The sequence below is a fragment of the Ursus arctos genome, unplaced genomic scaffold, assembly GCF_023065955.2.
Source record: "Ursus arctos isolate Adak ecotype North America unplaced genomic scaffold, UrsArc2.0 scaffold_9, whole genome shotgun sequence".
Lineage (NCBI taxonomy): Eukaryota > Metazoa > Chordata > Mammalia > Carnivora > Ursidae > Ursus > Ursus arctos.
This window is the reverse complement of record NW_026623111.1, coordinates 11,783,799-11,801,043: the sequence shown is the minus strand read 5'-3', so window position 1 is coordinate 11,801,043 and position 17,245 is coordinate 11,783,799. Positions and strand designations below refer to the sequence as shown.

Below are 17,245 nucleotides of genomic sequence, written 5' to 3'. Positions count from 1 at the left end.
TAGAGAGCTGGCAGGTCTTCAGTCCGCCCCTCCCATTTGCTTTGTTGTGAGGGGTCGATGGTCCCTGGAGCCCACCTTTTCTAGACGTTTTCAGATCTTTTTTAGATATAAAGTAGAGGTGGTTCCTTTTGTGTATGATTTTCAAATACTTTCAGTCTAAATTGAGTAGCATTTCAAAAGAGAATGTGTTCTATTGTCAAGACTTATGAGCTAAAATGACACCAGAGGGCAGTGTGTCATCCCACATGCAAGACTCCGGTCCCTTGTTCTATGCAAACTTACTGCTATTTCTGCAATTTGGACCAACCGAAGAATCACGTTTTATGCGGTCACTAATAAATATATGATGTATATATATAAACTGTGAAATGCAGTTAAAATTACGTAATAGAGCTTCAGCAACTTTCAATATTCTGTGCAAGTGTAGACCAGAATACACAGAATATGAAAATACTGCCTTACTGTCTTAGTAAAAGTATGCTTTATCAAAACTGAGTGATTTGTGCTTACAGTAGCATGTGTTGCAGTTCATATTTTCTTAGATCAGTTTAGAAGACGGTGTCTTTTTGAGCATTATTTTTAAAACCACCAACTTTGAAATGATTAAAACTTGAACTATAATGAGAAAAATTATAGTAACAAAGCTATTGTTAATATTATGTCTAAGACCTTTTCAGTATTTTGGGAATATAAAAATACATTTATTTTAACAAAATTACTGTTTAGAAATAGCCAAACTCTGCCTTCTTACACCTTTTCTTTCAACCTTCTCTACTTCCGTTAAAGGTTGATTTGTCTCACCTGCAGCTGTGCTATGTTCCATCTTTTTCAGCAAAAAGTGCTCTTTCCTTCAGTCTGACTTTTAGTCTTTCAAAGGGATAGAAAGAAATTAAAAAGAACAATAAAGAAGTTGATTGTGGGTTTTTTCAAACTGTTCCTGTATCCTTAAATTCCTGTATTTCTTTTTTTCTATAAGAAAGTCACCAACTTCCTACTCTCTTAGTTCTTTTTAATTATTCCCCCCAAAAGGGGGAAGGGATACTGATCAGAGGAATCAAGATGCTGACGTGCGAACCAGGACTTTGCAGTCTCTGGTGCTGTCGGTTTCAGCCCCGCTGAAACTGCCAGCCTCCCAGATTTTCCGCTTTAGCATTTATTCTTTGGGCCTATTTCTAAGTATTCTGTAAACTTGCCATGATTTTTGTTTGGGTTTTGGTTTTTGCCACTTTTGACAACTTAGTCCACAAGGACCCTGCCTTTCGCTAAAGCTAAGGGGCTGCGCAATACTGCACGTCCTTACGAGAACCCAGCCTGCGTTGTGACTCCCCCCGCCCCCGCCCCCGGCAGGCACTTTGCCAGCTTTTGATCCTGTTAAAATATTGTTCATTTGAGAAGTTGGCAGGGTGGTTATCTTGGCTTGGTAGGTGTGTTTGTGTTGCCTACAAAGTATGCACTGCTTCCATAAAAAGTTTAGTAATCTCAGGAAAACTTACTTGAAAACTTTTTGCTAATGAATTAACAGTCTTGAAAAGTCTTCGCTTCCAGATATTTTGTTGGAAACGAAAATAAATAAAGAAGTATATCCAAATTGTTTAAAAGCAGATCCCTGTGTTTCTTCCCTCTTTTGCCTGTAGGGTAGTATCATTTTAGAAAGACATTCGAGAAACTTCTTGAATTCAGATAGTTTGTTAATGATGACATGGAAATCAAAATTAAATTTTGATTCATTATATGAGGTACCTGTGTTTCTTGGAAGAATGAAAGTATTTCATTTTTTTAGAGGAGTAGACTGCTCTGTATTATGTTAAAGAGGTATCAGACCTCCTTTTTCCAAGTTTACTTGTAGAATAAATAAAGTAACTGATTGTGAAAGTGTTTTTTATTTACCTGGCATTGTTGCAAATCCTCTTTTCTGCTCAGACGTGTGACTTCATTTTGTGTTTTAGAATTCTCCGTAACATTTGAGTTAAAAGTTGAGGGAGATTGTAGAGAAAAATGGTTCTCTCTGGTGCCAAGAACGGAGTTATTTTTGAAAACTTTGGTCAAACATTTTAGGTGGTAGTAAGTATAGAGTCGGCTTAGGTAATAAATGCCAGAGTGTCTTTCTTTTACCATCAGAGCAAGTAAATTCTGTGCAAGCAAATTTCTGGATCGCACTTTGGTTTTAGGCAGAAGAACTCTTGAGGCTTTGTGGACTTTTTTGTGTTTTAAGAAGCGATAATGTCTTTTTCCTCTGCGAGTTTACCCCACAGGAAGGCTTTTATCTCTCAGAAGAATGGTGAATTTCAAATGCTTGACAGTTTCTTAACCTGTTGGGCTTCTTCTGTGTGCCTTACTTCCTTCAAGATATTTCACCTAGAATTCACTTCACACACACACACACACACACACACACACACACGCGTGCGCGCGCGATTTTTCTCTTCGCCATAAGCCTCAATTATGCCCTAAATGGTTTAATATTACCCTATAGCACATGCCGGGAGAGCTCTTAGTAGCTTTCTCTGGGGAAACAAGTATGTTTGTGCTTCCTCTTACAGGGTTGATCTGTGTGGCTGATGTGTAGAGAACAATATATTTGTTTTATTAGAGAGTCTTCATAAATCAGGTTTTGTTGTCACCTGTGTCCTCACCATGGCACTCTAAGTAGTGTAGCAACATTACAACCTTCTCTCTTTCTTTCTCTCTCGTGAATCAGACCGAAGGGAGGAGCACTTTCACTTCCTTTATAGAATGGAATGTGGTGTCACAGGGACTCCTTGTGGTGAGTAAACCCTGATTTTTCCTTCTCTACTCTCGGCCAAATTGACATCCGGTGCAAACAGATAGTAATTATAATGGAAGCAACAACAACAGCGTAGGCAAGACATAACCATTTGAGGACGGACACATGAGGAGAATGTGGTCTCTATCCTTACGTGGTCCTAAAGTTTTGACCACAGTTTTGCAAGATTTGACAATGATCTTACCTAACATAGGAAAATCACTCAATCAAATGATCTTGAATCACACTTGTTGCTCTAGACCATGATAGCAAGTACTTTTTCCCCAATGCCACAGCAGTCAATTGAGCTTATAATAAGTTCCTTCCGTATAAGCAGTTTTTATTTTGCATTACTCCATAGCTTTATTAAACCAGTTGGGTTTTTTTCTAGTATAGTTTGAAATTATTTTAAAGCCCAAGGAAAAGACTTTAATCATTCAGTTTCAGTACTTAGTAATTATTTTTCTACTGTATGTCAGGGAAACTTAAGATTTAAAGTACCATTTTTTTTTTTAAAGATTTTATTTATTCATTTGACAGAGAGCACAAGCAAGGGCAACAGCAGGTAGAGGGAGGGAGAAGCAGGCTCCCCACTAAGCAGGGAGCCCAATGTGGGGCTTGATCCCCAGGATCCTGGGCTCATGACCCAAGCTGAAAACAGATGCTTAACTGACTAGCCACCCAGGCATCCCAAAAATACTATTTTCTAATTAAGGAAAATATCTTAATCTCAATACTTTATTTGAGTTTACTTTAAAATTATAAGGGACTTCTTTTTTAAAAATGGGAACCATATTGAATATTTTACCTTTTTTAAAATTTTACATTCTTTCAGGTATACTACAAAATAGCTAAAAGTGTTAAAAGAGGAAGAGAGAAAGAAAGAAAGATTCAGTCTATGTATTTTATAATGAAATATCTCATGTCGATAGTTTGACACGTTTCTATACCAATTTGAAAATCAACCAGGCAGGGATTATCCCATTTTTCTGACTCATCTGTGTTGCCTTTTCTTTTTTCTTGATCTTTCTCTGTGCAGATTAAAGTTTTTACTTTAATCTTAGCGTGTTACCTTCTGCTACCGAGCAGGAGGAAGAAGCCTACGTAGATCATCTTTGCCCACTGCATTGTTCTGTTTCCATGAATGTACGAGCCCTTTGAAACAACAGCAGTGCCTTAATTGACAATTGCACATATCCAGTGGAAGTACTTGAACGAATAGAAGATGAAACTTAGAAATGAGAAAATGTGGTTTCTGTATGAGTGGCTTAACATGAAAATTAAAAAAGTATTTTAAGTTCTGTTGGAATGTCTTGTTTAATGTTACCTTGTCTTGTCATAACTCACAGCCAAACCTGTGAATTAGATTAGGGGGTTTTTCACTTTGTCCAACAGCTTACTCCACTTACTTATGTGTTCATGTGAGATTTTCAGCATTTGCAAAATGAATTGCTAGTAACTACTGTTTAACAGACATTTCTAAGGAAGAGCTTGAACCTGAAAGTATTGTTTGACGGCCAATTCCAAGTTGATTGGCAAGGCTGTGGATAGCTTCTTCTGGAGTTGGAAATGCTTATCAGATAGTCATCTAAAAATATCGTGACAGAGAAGGAGACAAATACCGGGACTCGTTCAAGTTCTTTTAATCTTGTGAACTTATTTTCAGGTCAGGTCTTTTCTTACTTAGAGATGCTGCGAGACATACAGACGTCTTTTAAGGTCCACCTTAGAAATAGTTTTTATTTTTGCAACTTTTCTTTTTTATTAACAGGGACGTTTATAGGAAGACAAGACTCTGTTTCTTGGGAGTTCTGATACTTTCATTCTTTACTTGAGTAATACTTAATTTTGTAAATCAGAGTCATCTCTGGAGCAACTACATGGGATGTTAGCAAAGGAGATTCTCGCCAGAGCAGGGAGCAGACAGAAGACAGTGGATCCAGTGAAATGTTGTCCTGTTTTTTCTCTTTCTAGAAATAAAGAACAAAAATGATGGGTATATTTGCTTTTTAGCACAAAATTTTTCCAAATGAGCTGTCAGTAAAGTGATAAGTTATATGGTATTAAATTATACTGAAAGAGAAAGGGTACTGAGTTGTTGATTTAAAAGTTCTTTTGAAGAAAAGTCTAGAATGGTAGATGGTAGTAATAAACATGCCTTCTGGAGCCAGATCGCCAAGGTTCAGATCCCCGTTCCTCCACTTCTTGACTTAGTAACTGTCCAGCTTTGGGCACATTCCTGACTGTGCCTTGCCTCATCTGTAAAACTGAGATGGTCTAGATAGTACTGTGCCCATAGGATTACTGTGAAAACTGAAGAGAGTGTATTCCAAGTGCCTAGAACAGTGCCTGCCACATAGTAACTGAAAATTGTAGCATAAGGTGTTTGTACAACTTTCCTGTGGTTTTACAACCTGGTTTGATCCTAGGCAAGATTAAGTTAAAGTTGTTTATGCTTGCTTGATTTAAAATTTTTATCATCTTAGTTCAAAATGTGTCATATGTGTCATATTGTGTTATTTTGGGGATATATTCTCCAATGTTTGTTAGCTCTAATTTGCAGCAATGACTTATAATTAATACAACATTCCTTCATAGACACACGCTAACACATTGGGCCTTTGTTGTATATGTTTTATAAAGACACACGATTGGATATGATATATATATATGACATATATATATATATATATTTGTCTCTCTCTCTTTTTTTTTTTTTTTAATTTGACGGAGAGAGAGGCAGCGAGAGAGGGAACACAAGCAGGGGGAGTGGGAGAGGGAGAAGCAGGCTTCCCGCTGAGCAGAGAGCCCAGCAACGTGGGGCTCCATCCCAGAACGCTGGGATCATGACCTGAGCTGAAGGCAGACGCTTAACGAATGAGCCACCAGGTGCCCCAGCCCTTTGTCGCTTAAATAAAATTACTTTGGCTGGCATCACTTAACTAAGTAGATGCCAGTCTAGTACCAAAAGCTCTAAGTATAGTTTTCTTTAATTAGTTATCAAAGTCACCTTGGTAATTAATGCAAATTAATTATTACTGCCCTACTTTTGGTACCTATCCTTTTCTTCAATTCATAAAGCGTGACCTATAGTTCCTAACTACAAAGGCCCATGCCTCTTGGTGATTCGTGGTATTCAGCATATGCTGAGCTGCACCTGCACTTCGGAGGAAGAGGCGGCTGCTATAGTCCGTGCTGATGCCAGCTTGTCCCCTGGCTGTCCCAGGGGACAGAGTCACACACAGGGCAGCAGCCTAGGAGTGTTCAAAATGCCTCCTCTTCTTGTTAGTTGAATGAAAAACATGCTTCGCTCCCACTCTCGACAAATGCTACTACCTCTTCTGTTTTTAATCTTGTAGGGTGGGAGCAGGGAATTGCCTTGATGATGGAATAGCCCTTGGCAGAGATCTGTGTTCTGGGCTGGGTGTTTGGGAGATGGAAGGTGAAGATCCATCTGGTTCCGTGAGGAGAAATGGGCCAGCATCCACTTGGTAGAGAGGAACAGCACTGGAGAAGAGTCAGGGGGACAAGCAAATAGTGCTAGAGATTGATCAACTTTGTCCTTGATGCAATTTTGTCCAAAACTTCAGCTGGTAAGAATAGTTTCACTTCGTTTATCAGTTTCCAGTGCTGGTCTCAAAACATAAGGTCTGACATAGACAAATTCTGACCTGTCTCCCCCTTTAGACTCACTGGTTCAGCCCAGTGTCTTCCCATCTACTTCTAAACCTTTGTGGACTTAGTTCTCTCAGAATTTACCTCCTGTCAGGATTTTTGCAGTATCCCGTATTCTTTCTGTGAACAGATCAATTTCACATCTGCCTCAAAACCATGTGCGGTGTGGAAAACAAGAATGAGGTTCTGCCTCATCTGCTCGTAGAGCTGGTGTTGGAAGCCTCGTTTGTAAAATAATGCTTCACTGTTTTTGTAAAACAGTGTTTCAGGTAAAAGTTTGCAAGACCTACAGATTCCTTGTTGAACCCTGCACGCTCTCTTGAAGAAAAGAGCCCCTGATCTGAATATGGACAATGGTTAGGGGATAGTGAAGATGTGAAGACCTCAGACTGTTGAAGGCCAGCTGGAAGATGAAGTCATCCCTTAGGTGGTTGCTAGAACATTGTCACGATGGCGGGAATGAAGAGATTCAGCAACTCCTGAAGAAAGTGCTGGGGTCTTTGTATTGATTACACTGTACAGTACATAAAAGCTTCCCAAACGGGAGATGGAGCATTTCTTGTCTTGAGGAATTTGCCTGCAGTAGACCTAAAGCAAGCTGCTTTCCGTTCTAGCCACAGGAGTTTCATAGCCACTGAAAGAAATCGTAAATTTCTTCTCTCTGTATTTTTTGCTGTGTCTTAGTCAGATGTTTCCATGCACAAGTTAGATTTTGCTCTTCATAGTCCGACCTTGAAGCGTAAGGGAGGAAACTTCTCCTTTTTTCCCATCTAGATTCTTCTGCTGGTCCAATAATTAGATTGTCATAAAACAGATTAACAGGACAAAAATATAATTCCGTACATACAGGAACTCATAAAAGTATGCAACTCAAAGAAGTGACCAGGCAGGACACTTTTATACCTTTAATACAAACAATAAATTTGCGAAGAATTAACAAGACAAAGAAATTTGGGCTTGGGATAGCAAATTAAGAAGTAACAAGGGTTGTTTATACAGCCTTCTCAGCCCTGAATTTCTTCTCTCTGGTGTTAAGGGTGCCTTCTAAAGGCCCAAGGGAGGGTATCATTCCCTGGGGAATTTATCTCCCACTTTCATGGGGACAAAGGAGGTCAGTGTCCTTCTTGCACCAGCTGTTTCTTACATAACTTTAATTCAAACTAAGATGCCGCAGTAGCATATTTTGAGGTAGATTGCCTTGAACCCCATCCTGAAATAAGCAATGATTCTGCTAGTAGTAATTAGGAAGAAACTAGTTTCAGCTCTTGTCAAGCCAGTAAGAGAAAGACAGGAGGGGAGAATGCCACAGAAAATAGAAATAACTTAAATATATGAGAAATGCCACTTTCCTAAAGGGCAGAATGAAGTGAAACTATGCTAGATGCCGTTTTTCCACAGTGGGATTGGCAGAGACCCAGCAGCCGATCGCAACCTGGACTGCGGCACCTGCGCCTTCGTGCGGAGCTGCTGGTGGATGCGAACAGGGGCGCAGCCATCAGAGAGGGCAGTTCACTTCTGCTGAGGGAACATACCCTCCAGTTGTGACATTTGTCCTGCAGATGCATTTTCATATGTGAGCCATGACATGCCCAGGGCGTCATGGTGGGTAGTTGCAGAAGACCGACCATGTGCCAGGGCGTTCCGTAAATGACGGCACATCCGCGCAGTGGACCACGACGCCGTCCTAGATATAGGAAGTCCTTGTGAAGCGACATGGAGAAACCTGCTCTGCTGGTAAATAAAAAGTGCCAGGCGCCACCGTGTGTGGGAAGGGCCGATCCAGAGGCCTGCAGTGCGTCAAGAGGAGTTGAAAGGCTTAGGTCAGAATCCTGGAAATCCATTGCTTCAAAGCACATTATCGGAGACGCCCACCCTCTTTGTTCACTTGTTAAGAGGTCCCACTTCTAACAGTAATTCTGGTTTCACATCTTTATTTTTTGTTGGGCAGAAAACGTCACACAGTTGAGTAGTCATTGTAACTTGTTAGTTCTTAAAAGAGCGACTTAGTTCTCGTTATCATCTCTGTATGCCAGTGTATGTCCAGGAAAGATGATTTCAAGAGCACGTAAAGTAAAACTCATGTTTTTATTACTTGTCATGTATTTCAGGGACAGGCGCTTGCTTCAGCCTGCTCAGGTGTGTGACATTCTGAAGGGCATCCTTTTGGTCATCTGCTACTTCATGATGCACTACGTCGACTACTCCATGATGTACCACCTGATAAGGGGGCAGTCCGTCATCAAGCTCTACATCATCTACAACATGCTTGAGGTGAGTGAAGGCCTCCTGCACCTGGCCTCCCGGCCTGCAGGCTTAATCGGGGTGCGGACTTGGAGCCCAGTGGCACGGAACGCTCACCTGACGGCTCTGGTGTCGGCACTGCTGGCCTTGGTTCATACAGTCGCTTGGAGACCCCGGTAAAATGCAGATTCTGATTAAGTAGTTCTGGGCTGAGACTGGAGAATCTCGTCCTCATGAGATGGTGCCCGCTGCTGGTCCTTGGTGCCCAGGGCATGACACGTCCTCCAGTCGGAGAGAAGGGTACCTGCTGCCTAGAGACTTTTTTGTCAGTACCCCCTCGAGAATGTAAATTGTCAGATGGTACGGAAATCTGTCTGCAAATTCTTTGGAAACCCATGTATACCTCTTACTAAACTAAAAATGATGAAAAATTGTTAGGATCTTATGTATATTTGCTATAATAGATTGACATTTAAAGTGCTTTGGCATTTTTACATAGAACAAGTAAACGTAAGTTTCCCAATTTCTCCAAGTACTTAATATTTTTTTAAAAAGATTTTATTTATTTATTTGAGAGAGACAGAGAGAGCATGAGTGGGGAGAAGATGGGGAAGCAGGCTCCCCGCCGAGCAGGGAGCCCGACATGGGGCTCAATCCCAGGACCCTGGGGATCAGGACCTGAGCCAAAGGCAAACACTTAACCGATTGAGCCACCCAGGCAGCCCAATATTTTTAATGCAATATATTTCACTTCAAAGCAGTCAACATGTGGGAATCCGCTTTCATACAAAAAATAAATTAAGTAGCTACACAAAGCAAAAAAAACATGCTTTGCTCTATAGGCAGAATTTTAATCAGTTCTTAAAATAGTAAGTTACTCTAGGTTCTGTGATAAAACTTTTGAGATTCAAGTGCATTTTCCTGTATTACTTTTTAGGGACACAAATAAGGTCTACTTATCTTTTAATTTAGCTGGGAAAGGATTTTTCCTAATGAGTGGGCAGATGGAGGGGTGTAGGGGGCTGCTGGCCTTTCTGCTCTGAGGCTGCATTGCTATGGTAGATGAGGCCTTTCCATCTCTTCACAGAAGCCATGGGGCTCTGGCCGTCCTGGTTACTCCTAACTTCATTGACCAACGTGATTTAAAGCCTCACCCCAGCTTCCTGATTTGTGCTCACTGCCTGTGCTCTTGCTCTGCCCCACCAAGTAGGATGCAGACAGCGTGGGTGAAGTTTTCAAGGCAGAGTAGCCATCCTCTCACAGAGAGAAAAGCCTGGGCTCCTCTCGTTCTGTGGCCTACCAGTCTCCTTCACTGCCTTCCCTCTTAGGGGATTCCCTACCTCCACACTTCGTGCGTGCGCCCCCTGAGGCGTTTACAAAGCCCTTGACTGGGCGGCCTCAACAGTGGTATGAAGAGAATAGGCTTCAAGGAAAAGGGTCCAGGAATTGCTGATCAGAATGGCTGAAATGTGTATTCACTTTACAGACTATACTTGTTGATGTGGTTTCAGCATAGTGGACAAGAGTCCTGACTCTCGGCTAGAGATAAACCGTCTCTGACCGAACCCCACTCTTCCACTTGCTGCCTTGCTGCTCTGGATGTGGCTGCTAGTTGCTGAGTGTCTCTGAGTCTTACTGTCTCCTCTGTGAATGCAGGTGCTAGGGGAATTACGAGCAGTGTAGAGACAAGGCTTAGCACGGTGCCAGACATGTGTTGAGTGCTCCCTAAACAGTGGGTCGCTATTATGCCTGCATTCGGCAGGTATTTAATTGACAATTACTGTATGCCAAGCACCGCCTTAGACCCTGAAGATCCAGAGGTGAGCAAAGCCTGTTCTTAAGGAGCTTATGTTCTGCAGGTGGAAAAGAGACTATAAACCAGGAGGTATTTGGAAGTGATAAATACCAGGGTGATGGATTAGAGACTGTGGGAGCCAGAGATTGGTGGTCTGGGTATGGATGTAACATTCTAGCCGACACCTGAATAATATATGCCTTCCTTTTTTTTTATGTGTTGTTTTTTATTCATCATACTCTATTTATGGAGATTGATACTTGAAAATGTCTTTAGGAAGTAAATCTGCCTATTACATACTTTGTGATGAATCCAAAACAAATTAAAGCTACCGTTGTCTACAAATACTAGGTGCAAATACAGTGGGTCGAATGATATATTTGTCCTGAAGGACTTAAGTTCAAATTCTGAATCTGTATTTAAAGAATTAAAATCAGAGAGACTATGATTTTGATGTGCCTCTCCCTTTTATTTTTGCCACTATGTAAGACTCTCCTTGTTATAAATATATAGTTAATTAGGCAAAGTCTAATTCAGATAATACAAGATTTTGAGCACTCACTGCGTGTCAGAGAAAAAGAGATCCCTGCTCTTTTGTGGCTTGCCTTCTAGTGGGATTTTAAAAAGTCAGAGCTCCAGTATTTTTGAATTGCATATGAGTTTTAGTAACATATTCAGGTGGACTACTAAGAAACACTTTTCAGAAAAAAAAAAGAAAAACATCTTTCCAATAATTTTTCTCCTTAGGTAGCAGATCGTCTGTTTTCATCATTTGGACAAGATATACTAGACGCTCTCTATTGGACAGCAACAGAACCTAAAGAAAGAAAAAGAGCCCATATCGGAGTGATCCCTCACTTTTTCATGGCTGTTCTCTATGTCTGTATCCTTTATAATTACTGGAAAGTTCAAGTCCGTGCATATTCTGCATTATTGTATTTGGTTAGCCGTTTCTCAGATTTAAAAGTATACGTGTGTGTGTATGTGTGTGTGTGCGCGTGTGTGTGTCCTGAAGATTAACGTGAGATGTCTGCTTTCTTTTAATAAATTGGTTATGGTAGTAATTGTAAATTAAAGAGCCTCATGTAGGTTTGCTCCCTTTAACTGGTAGAAAACAGTTCTAGTCTCAGTGTGACTGAGTATATGGAAGAACTTGAGAATGCGAGGTTCGTATTTATACGTACTTTATAGAGATCCACACAACTTTCATACCTATACTGAAATTGTTTGGAAGTTATCTTTAAGCCTGTGAATTTTTTATTAAAACCTAGGACTTAAAATGTATACAGTTCATCTAGAGGTAAAATTTGAAATTGATTGGGGAGGAATTTTGGAAGTTTTATCCCCTCTGCTCCCCACACCCCTTAAAGCTTTTCTTTTGAAGAGTTAAAGGCTTTACCGTATAAACTGTGCGTGTATGTACCCATCCGTATATTTGTACACACACGTATAGCTGCACTTAAGTTCCATATGGGGTCCAGACTCATTTACAGGAATGTGTACTGTCTCTGAAAGTATCGTACTTGAAAACATTGGATTAATACTTGGAAAGTTAAGGGGCCAAGTGGGAAGATTCTATAAGCGTAAAAGTTTGTTCCAAGTATGTGGAGTAAAGCAGTTACTATTCTCATTTAAATAAACTATTCCATGTATAATATGAATATAATTCTGCAACTTGTGAATATCTTTAAAAATGACATGTAAAGAAGAATCTCAATTATCAGACATTTCTTGTCATCTTACATCCCCACCCCCCACCCCCTGCAGAACTATAGAAGCCAGTTGCTTCCAGACTTTTACTTTGTGTTCTTTTCTGTTTTAGAATGCAAATTAGCTAAGTCTCTTTTTTCAGTATTTACCATAGTTTATTTCACTTATTTAACAAACTTTTTTGAGGACCTGTTTCCCAGGTCTTGTGCCAAATGCCAGAAGTCCAGAAATAACAAGACAACCATCTTCCAGGACTCACAGTCTAAGTGAATGGATGCCCAGAGGCTCATCTCTACTATTGTTTTGTATGGGTCCTGTACATATTACCTGTCAAATTTGTATCAACTATAGCTAATAAGATAGTAAAACACTAACGCAAGACTGGATTTAGAAAGCATAATCATCCCCCCCATTATTCACTTTCAAAATTGTATAGTTTTATCTACTAATATAACATGAAAACAGACAAGCTTTTTCCTTGACATCACTCACTGCTAGTTTTGCATGCAATTCTCATCATGGTTCAAGCAACAACTCTCAACGTGGCTTTTAACTCGCACAACAAGTCACTTCTTACTATCATGATGTCTAATAATGTAAGTATGAGATTTTACTTTATATTTTTGTGGTTATATGGGCACTTTCATGGCAATATTCTGGATGGAGTAAAATCATTTTAAATATTATTTACTGCCCAGGAAGTTTTATATGTAGCTTGTCCATTTTTTAAACTGTTATAATGATAAAGGTGATATTTTTGTTTACTATTCCAGTTTGTTGAAATTAAAGGAAGTGTTTTCAAGAAGTTTGAAAAGAACAATCTTTTTCAAATGTCAAATAGCGGTACGTACACTTAGCTTCGACGTGCAGCTTTATGCAGTATGATTTTGCAATTCATTCTGAAATTCTGTGTCACATTTCCTCTGGGCTACTGCTGCTCTGATTTAGCTGTGCTTTCTCCTACTCCCTCAACATCTTTACCAGGGTTTCCTATTATCGTGGTTATTATAATCTCAAGATACTTAAGACAATTAAATATGACAGACACTTCTGTAGCACCATACCATACTTTCAGAGCTTCTTGTTAATCCAGAAATTTCTTTGTAGCAGACGATATTCCATTTTATAGATGTGGAAACTAACACACAGAGAAAGTAATTTGACTTCCCCAAGGTCACCCACACAGATGTCAAGAGCAGAGTTATGACTGTAAACCTCAGATTGTCTCTGTCTGCTCAGCTTTTTCAGTTATGCCTTACCGGCTCCTTACTAACCCTGAGAAGAGTGAAAGCACAACATCTCTTCCTGGAAACATTATCTTTCGTAGTTAACAAAAATCAAAGCAGCATAGTGTCTCGGTTCTCAGAGTATAGCCCATGGAAACCTGGAGGGGCATCCCCGAGACCCTGGAGTGAAGTTCACAAAGTCAAGACTGTTTCATGAGAATACGAAGACATAATTTCTCTCTCACCATGTTGACATTTGTACTGTGGTAGAAAATGGGGGTGGAAGAGCCCTGATGAGCTACCAGAGCCCACCCCCCAGAATGGCTGCTCCCGTAGTCTGCCTCTGGCAAATGCTAGTGGGGATACCGAGTGGAGTGGTGTTCTCATGCTTTGATGGTGTGAGTGGGAAATACTACATTTGCCCTGGAAAACCTTCTGGCCTTTTCTTATACAGTTAAATGTTTGCCTATCCTATAACTTAGCAGCGAGAACACATTTTCACAATCATAGTAGCCAAAAACTGGAAACAACCCAATGTCTGTCAGTAAGAAAACGGATAAACAGTGGGTGGTATAGCCATGCTGTGCAACACTCCTCAGCTATTAAAACAGAAAAAACCACCGATATGTTCGACCGTGTACAAAACTGGAAATTTCCATACCTGAATTATGTCAGTGAAAGACATAAATGCCTTACCAATGTAAGACCATCTTATATATAAAATAGTATATTTTTTTTGCATTTATATGTAATTGTACTTGCACCATATTCTGACTAAAAGTTATACATGAACTATATTATTATATTATTTATATACAGTACATATTATTTTTTTTCAGATATTAAGGAACGATTCACAAATTATGTGCTTTTGCTAATAGTGTGTCTAAGAAACATGGAGCAGTTTTCTTGGAATCCAGGTATGTAACTCTTAACAGATACAGTGCCTTCTAATTTTCCTCTTGAACCAAAAATCATTCTTTTACATGGAATAGAGTGAGTATTGCAGATATTCACTTCTCTGCTCCTCGGGTGTTGGAAATAGCTGTTCAGGTGGAGGGGATTGAGCGTGTTCCCCACAGTGTGGTGGGTGCTGGGGTGCCGCACCGGCTAAAGTAATCTTCGGCCCATCATTTCCCCTGAAGCTCCCAGCGTCTCTAGAGCTGTGTACTCAGTGGGTGAGTGGACGCTGCCCAGCATTGCGGCCCCTTTGTTTATGTTCTTAACTCCAGCGTACTAGGCTTATCTAAATGCAGTCAGCTCTTCGTCGTTTTCACGGTTCGCCAGAACTTTTGTTCTCTCTTAACATTTGTCTTTTACTCATTCACTGCCTCTTAATTAGCATTTTGAATAAGGGTAAATTGAAAAAAATATAATGTAAGACAGTACGTTTGGTTACTTGTACATCTTTAAATCAAGGCTGACAGGAAGTTGTTGAGAGTCTCTGAATTTTCATCATCCATTCACGCAGCAGGCATTTCCATCAAGCCAGGCACTGTGGCACACGTAGAGTCCTCAGATAGATGGAGGGCCCCCAGGCTCATAGTGGAAATCGGCAGGTAATTATAACACGGTCTGGTAATGCTGAGTGAGGTTGGTGGGAAATAGTCATGTGCTCAGGTGTCTCAAGTAATGGAGAGTTTTTTTAGGTCTGACATTTTTATGCAACCTCGTTCTTTAGGAACGAGATTATACTTTGCATTTTATTTATTACCCTCAATGCCATGCACATTCCAGGCTTTTAATAACTTCTTGTTCATTTATTTTGATTCGTTGCTAGTTTTCAGATAACCTGTGAAAAACCAGAAACAGATATATTAAATTTGAGATATATGATCTTGGAAATATATTTCCAGAAGTTATTTGCTTCTAGAAAGCATAAGATCAAATAATCTATTTTCCAGTGACTTGGGTTCCGGCCTGAATAAATCCAAAGTCTCCCTGACTTGTGGCAGCAAAGCCCTCCTCTACACACTGGGATTCTCTATGCACCTGGATTCTTTGTTTATAACCAAGGCAGCTAACATGGTATCTGCAAGAGGCGGGGTAGCGGGCATGTGTGGCTGGTCCCAGCAGACCTCAGGTGGGATCAGGAATTGTGAAGCAGGGCTGTTGTGCCAAAGGACAGTAATCCTGAGCCTGCTGACCACTGGATGTTTGAAATCCTATTCTCATTTATACTGCGACTTTCAACTAATTACCTTAGGTCTTCTTTATTACTGCTATGGCAGAGAGTGTGATAAAAGGGACACTTAATATTGGTGAACTCATCATTCTTTTACTCTTCAGTTTCTTTAATTTCTTTTCTTAAAATCCAAAATACCATTTCTGGAAGCTTCCTGTAAGTTTCCAAGATCATGAATAACATAAAAATAATACTAGCTATTTTGTGTGCCAGGCACATTGTTCTGCACTTTATCTCCTTATTCTCATAATGACCAAGTATAGAGACTTTTAATTTTGTAGATGAGGAAACTGGAGCTTAGGTCATTAAGAAACTTGCCTGAGATCATGGAACCAGTTAGTGGCAGAGTTTTACGTTGAAAGAAGTTTCCTGATTCCCAAAACCCCAGCACAATGCCAAACCCACTACAACTGTCAGCATTGCTAGCCTGAGCTATATGCTCTCCACCCCGCCCTCCAGGGCCCAGATCGCAAATTGCCTAGGTCCTTGTCGACATGTCTAACCTTTTCTTGCTCGGTCCCACCCTTACATCCTTCTTTAAGAATTTGTTTGCATTTTTTATCAGGTACTTGATACTAAATTGACATTTTAATAAATATAAAAGTGAGCACATTTGACAAATGACATCTGTATGGCAGTGACATAAATGATCAGTATGGTTAAGTCATAGTGATAAAGAGGGAAGAGATTGTTCAGTTGACTTCGGCACATGTCCATGCTAGCTACTTACTGTCACATTAGGCAGCTATAGAATTAAAGGATTTTATGACAAGCCTGCTTCATTAGCCGTCATCCTACCAGTGTGTTGGCTCCATGAAGGAAGCTGGGGCTCTGTTCACCTCTGTGTCCTTCCCCTCAAGTGTTTAGCACAGAGAAAGTACAGAATAAATAGCTATTGAATGAATTATCCTTTAACTTGATCAGATGTAGCTCTTTTGATAATTAATTGAATGCTAGTTTTGTCTGTTATCATTTATTGACAACATTATCGTTTAGTCCTGTGGAGATTTCGGATTTCTGTGGCAGCCTGTGATATTATGGTATATGGTGTTTTGTTCGTATTAAGAGATCTAATTATCTCTTTTTCCTTATACTTTCTAGATCACCTCTGGGTGTTGTTTCCAGATGTCTGTATGGTGATTGCATCAGAAACTGCTGTGGATATTGTAAAACACGCCTTTATCACCAAGTTCAATGACATTACTGCAGATGTATGTATTTTAATAAGCAGTTCAGTGTTTAATATTGACTTCTGTGCAAACTGGTACAGCCACTCTGGAAAACAGTATGGAGGTTCCTCAAAAGGTTAAAAATAGAACCACCCTACGAGCCAGCAATTGCACTACTAGGTATTTATCCAAAGGATACAAAAATACTGATTCGAAGGGACACATGCACCCCAGTGTTTATAACAGCATTATCAATAATAGCCAAATTATAGAAAGAGCCACATATGTCCATTGACTGATAAATGGATAAAGATGTGTGGTGTATGTGTGCGGGGGCACATGCGCGCGCGCGCACACACACACACACACACACACACACACAGGAATATTACTCAGCCTTCAAAAAGAATGAAATCTTGCAGTGATGTGGATGGAACTAGAGAGTGTGTTATGCTAAGTGAGATAAGTCAGAGAAAGACA

General features: G+C 40.1%; 1 protein-coding gene across 3 annotated transcripts in view; it reads left to right on the top strand.

The window, feature by feature from the left end:
* TAPT1 (transmembrane anterior posterior transformation 1) overlaps positions 1-17,245 on the top strand; it is a 55,856-nt gene that overhangs the window by 27,520 nt on the left and 11,091 nt on the right. For all 3 annotated transcript variants that reach the window (XM_026514476.4, XM_044389737.3, XM_048211838.2), the window contains 6 exons: positions 8,548-8,710; positions 11,223-11,358; positions 12,684-12,781; positions 12,959-13,028; positions 14,251-14,331; positions 16,698-16,807. In XM_026514476.4, coding sequence (XP_026370261.1) covers positions 8,548-8,710; positions 11,223-11,358; positions 12,684-12,781; positions 12,959-13,028; positions 14,251-14,331; positions 16,698-16,807 — 658 coding nt within the window. The remainder of the gene's footprint in view (positions 1-8,547; positions 8,711-11,222; positions 11,359-12,683; positions 12,782-12,958; positions 13,029-14,250; positions 14,332-16,697; positions 16,808-17,245) is intronic.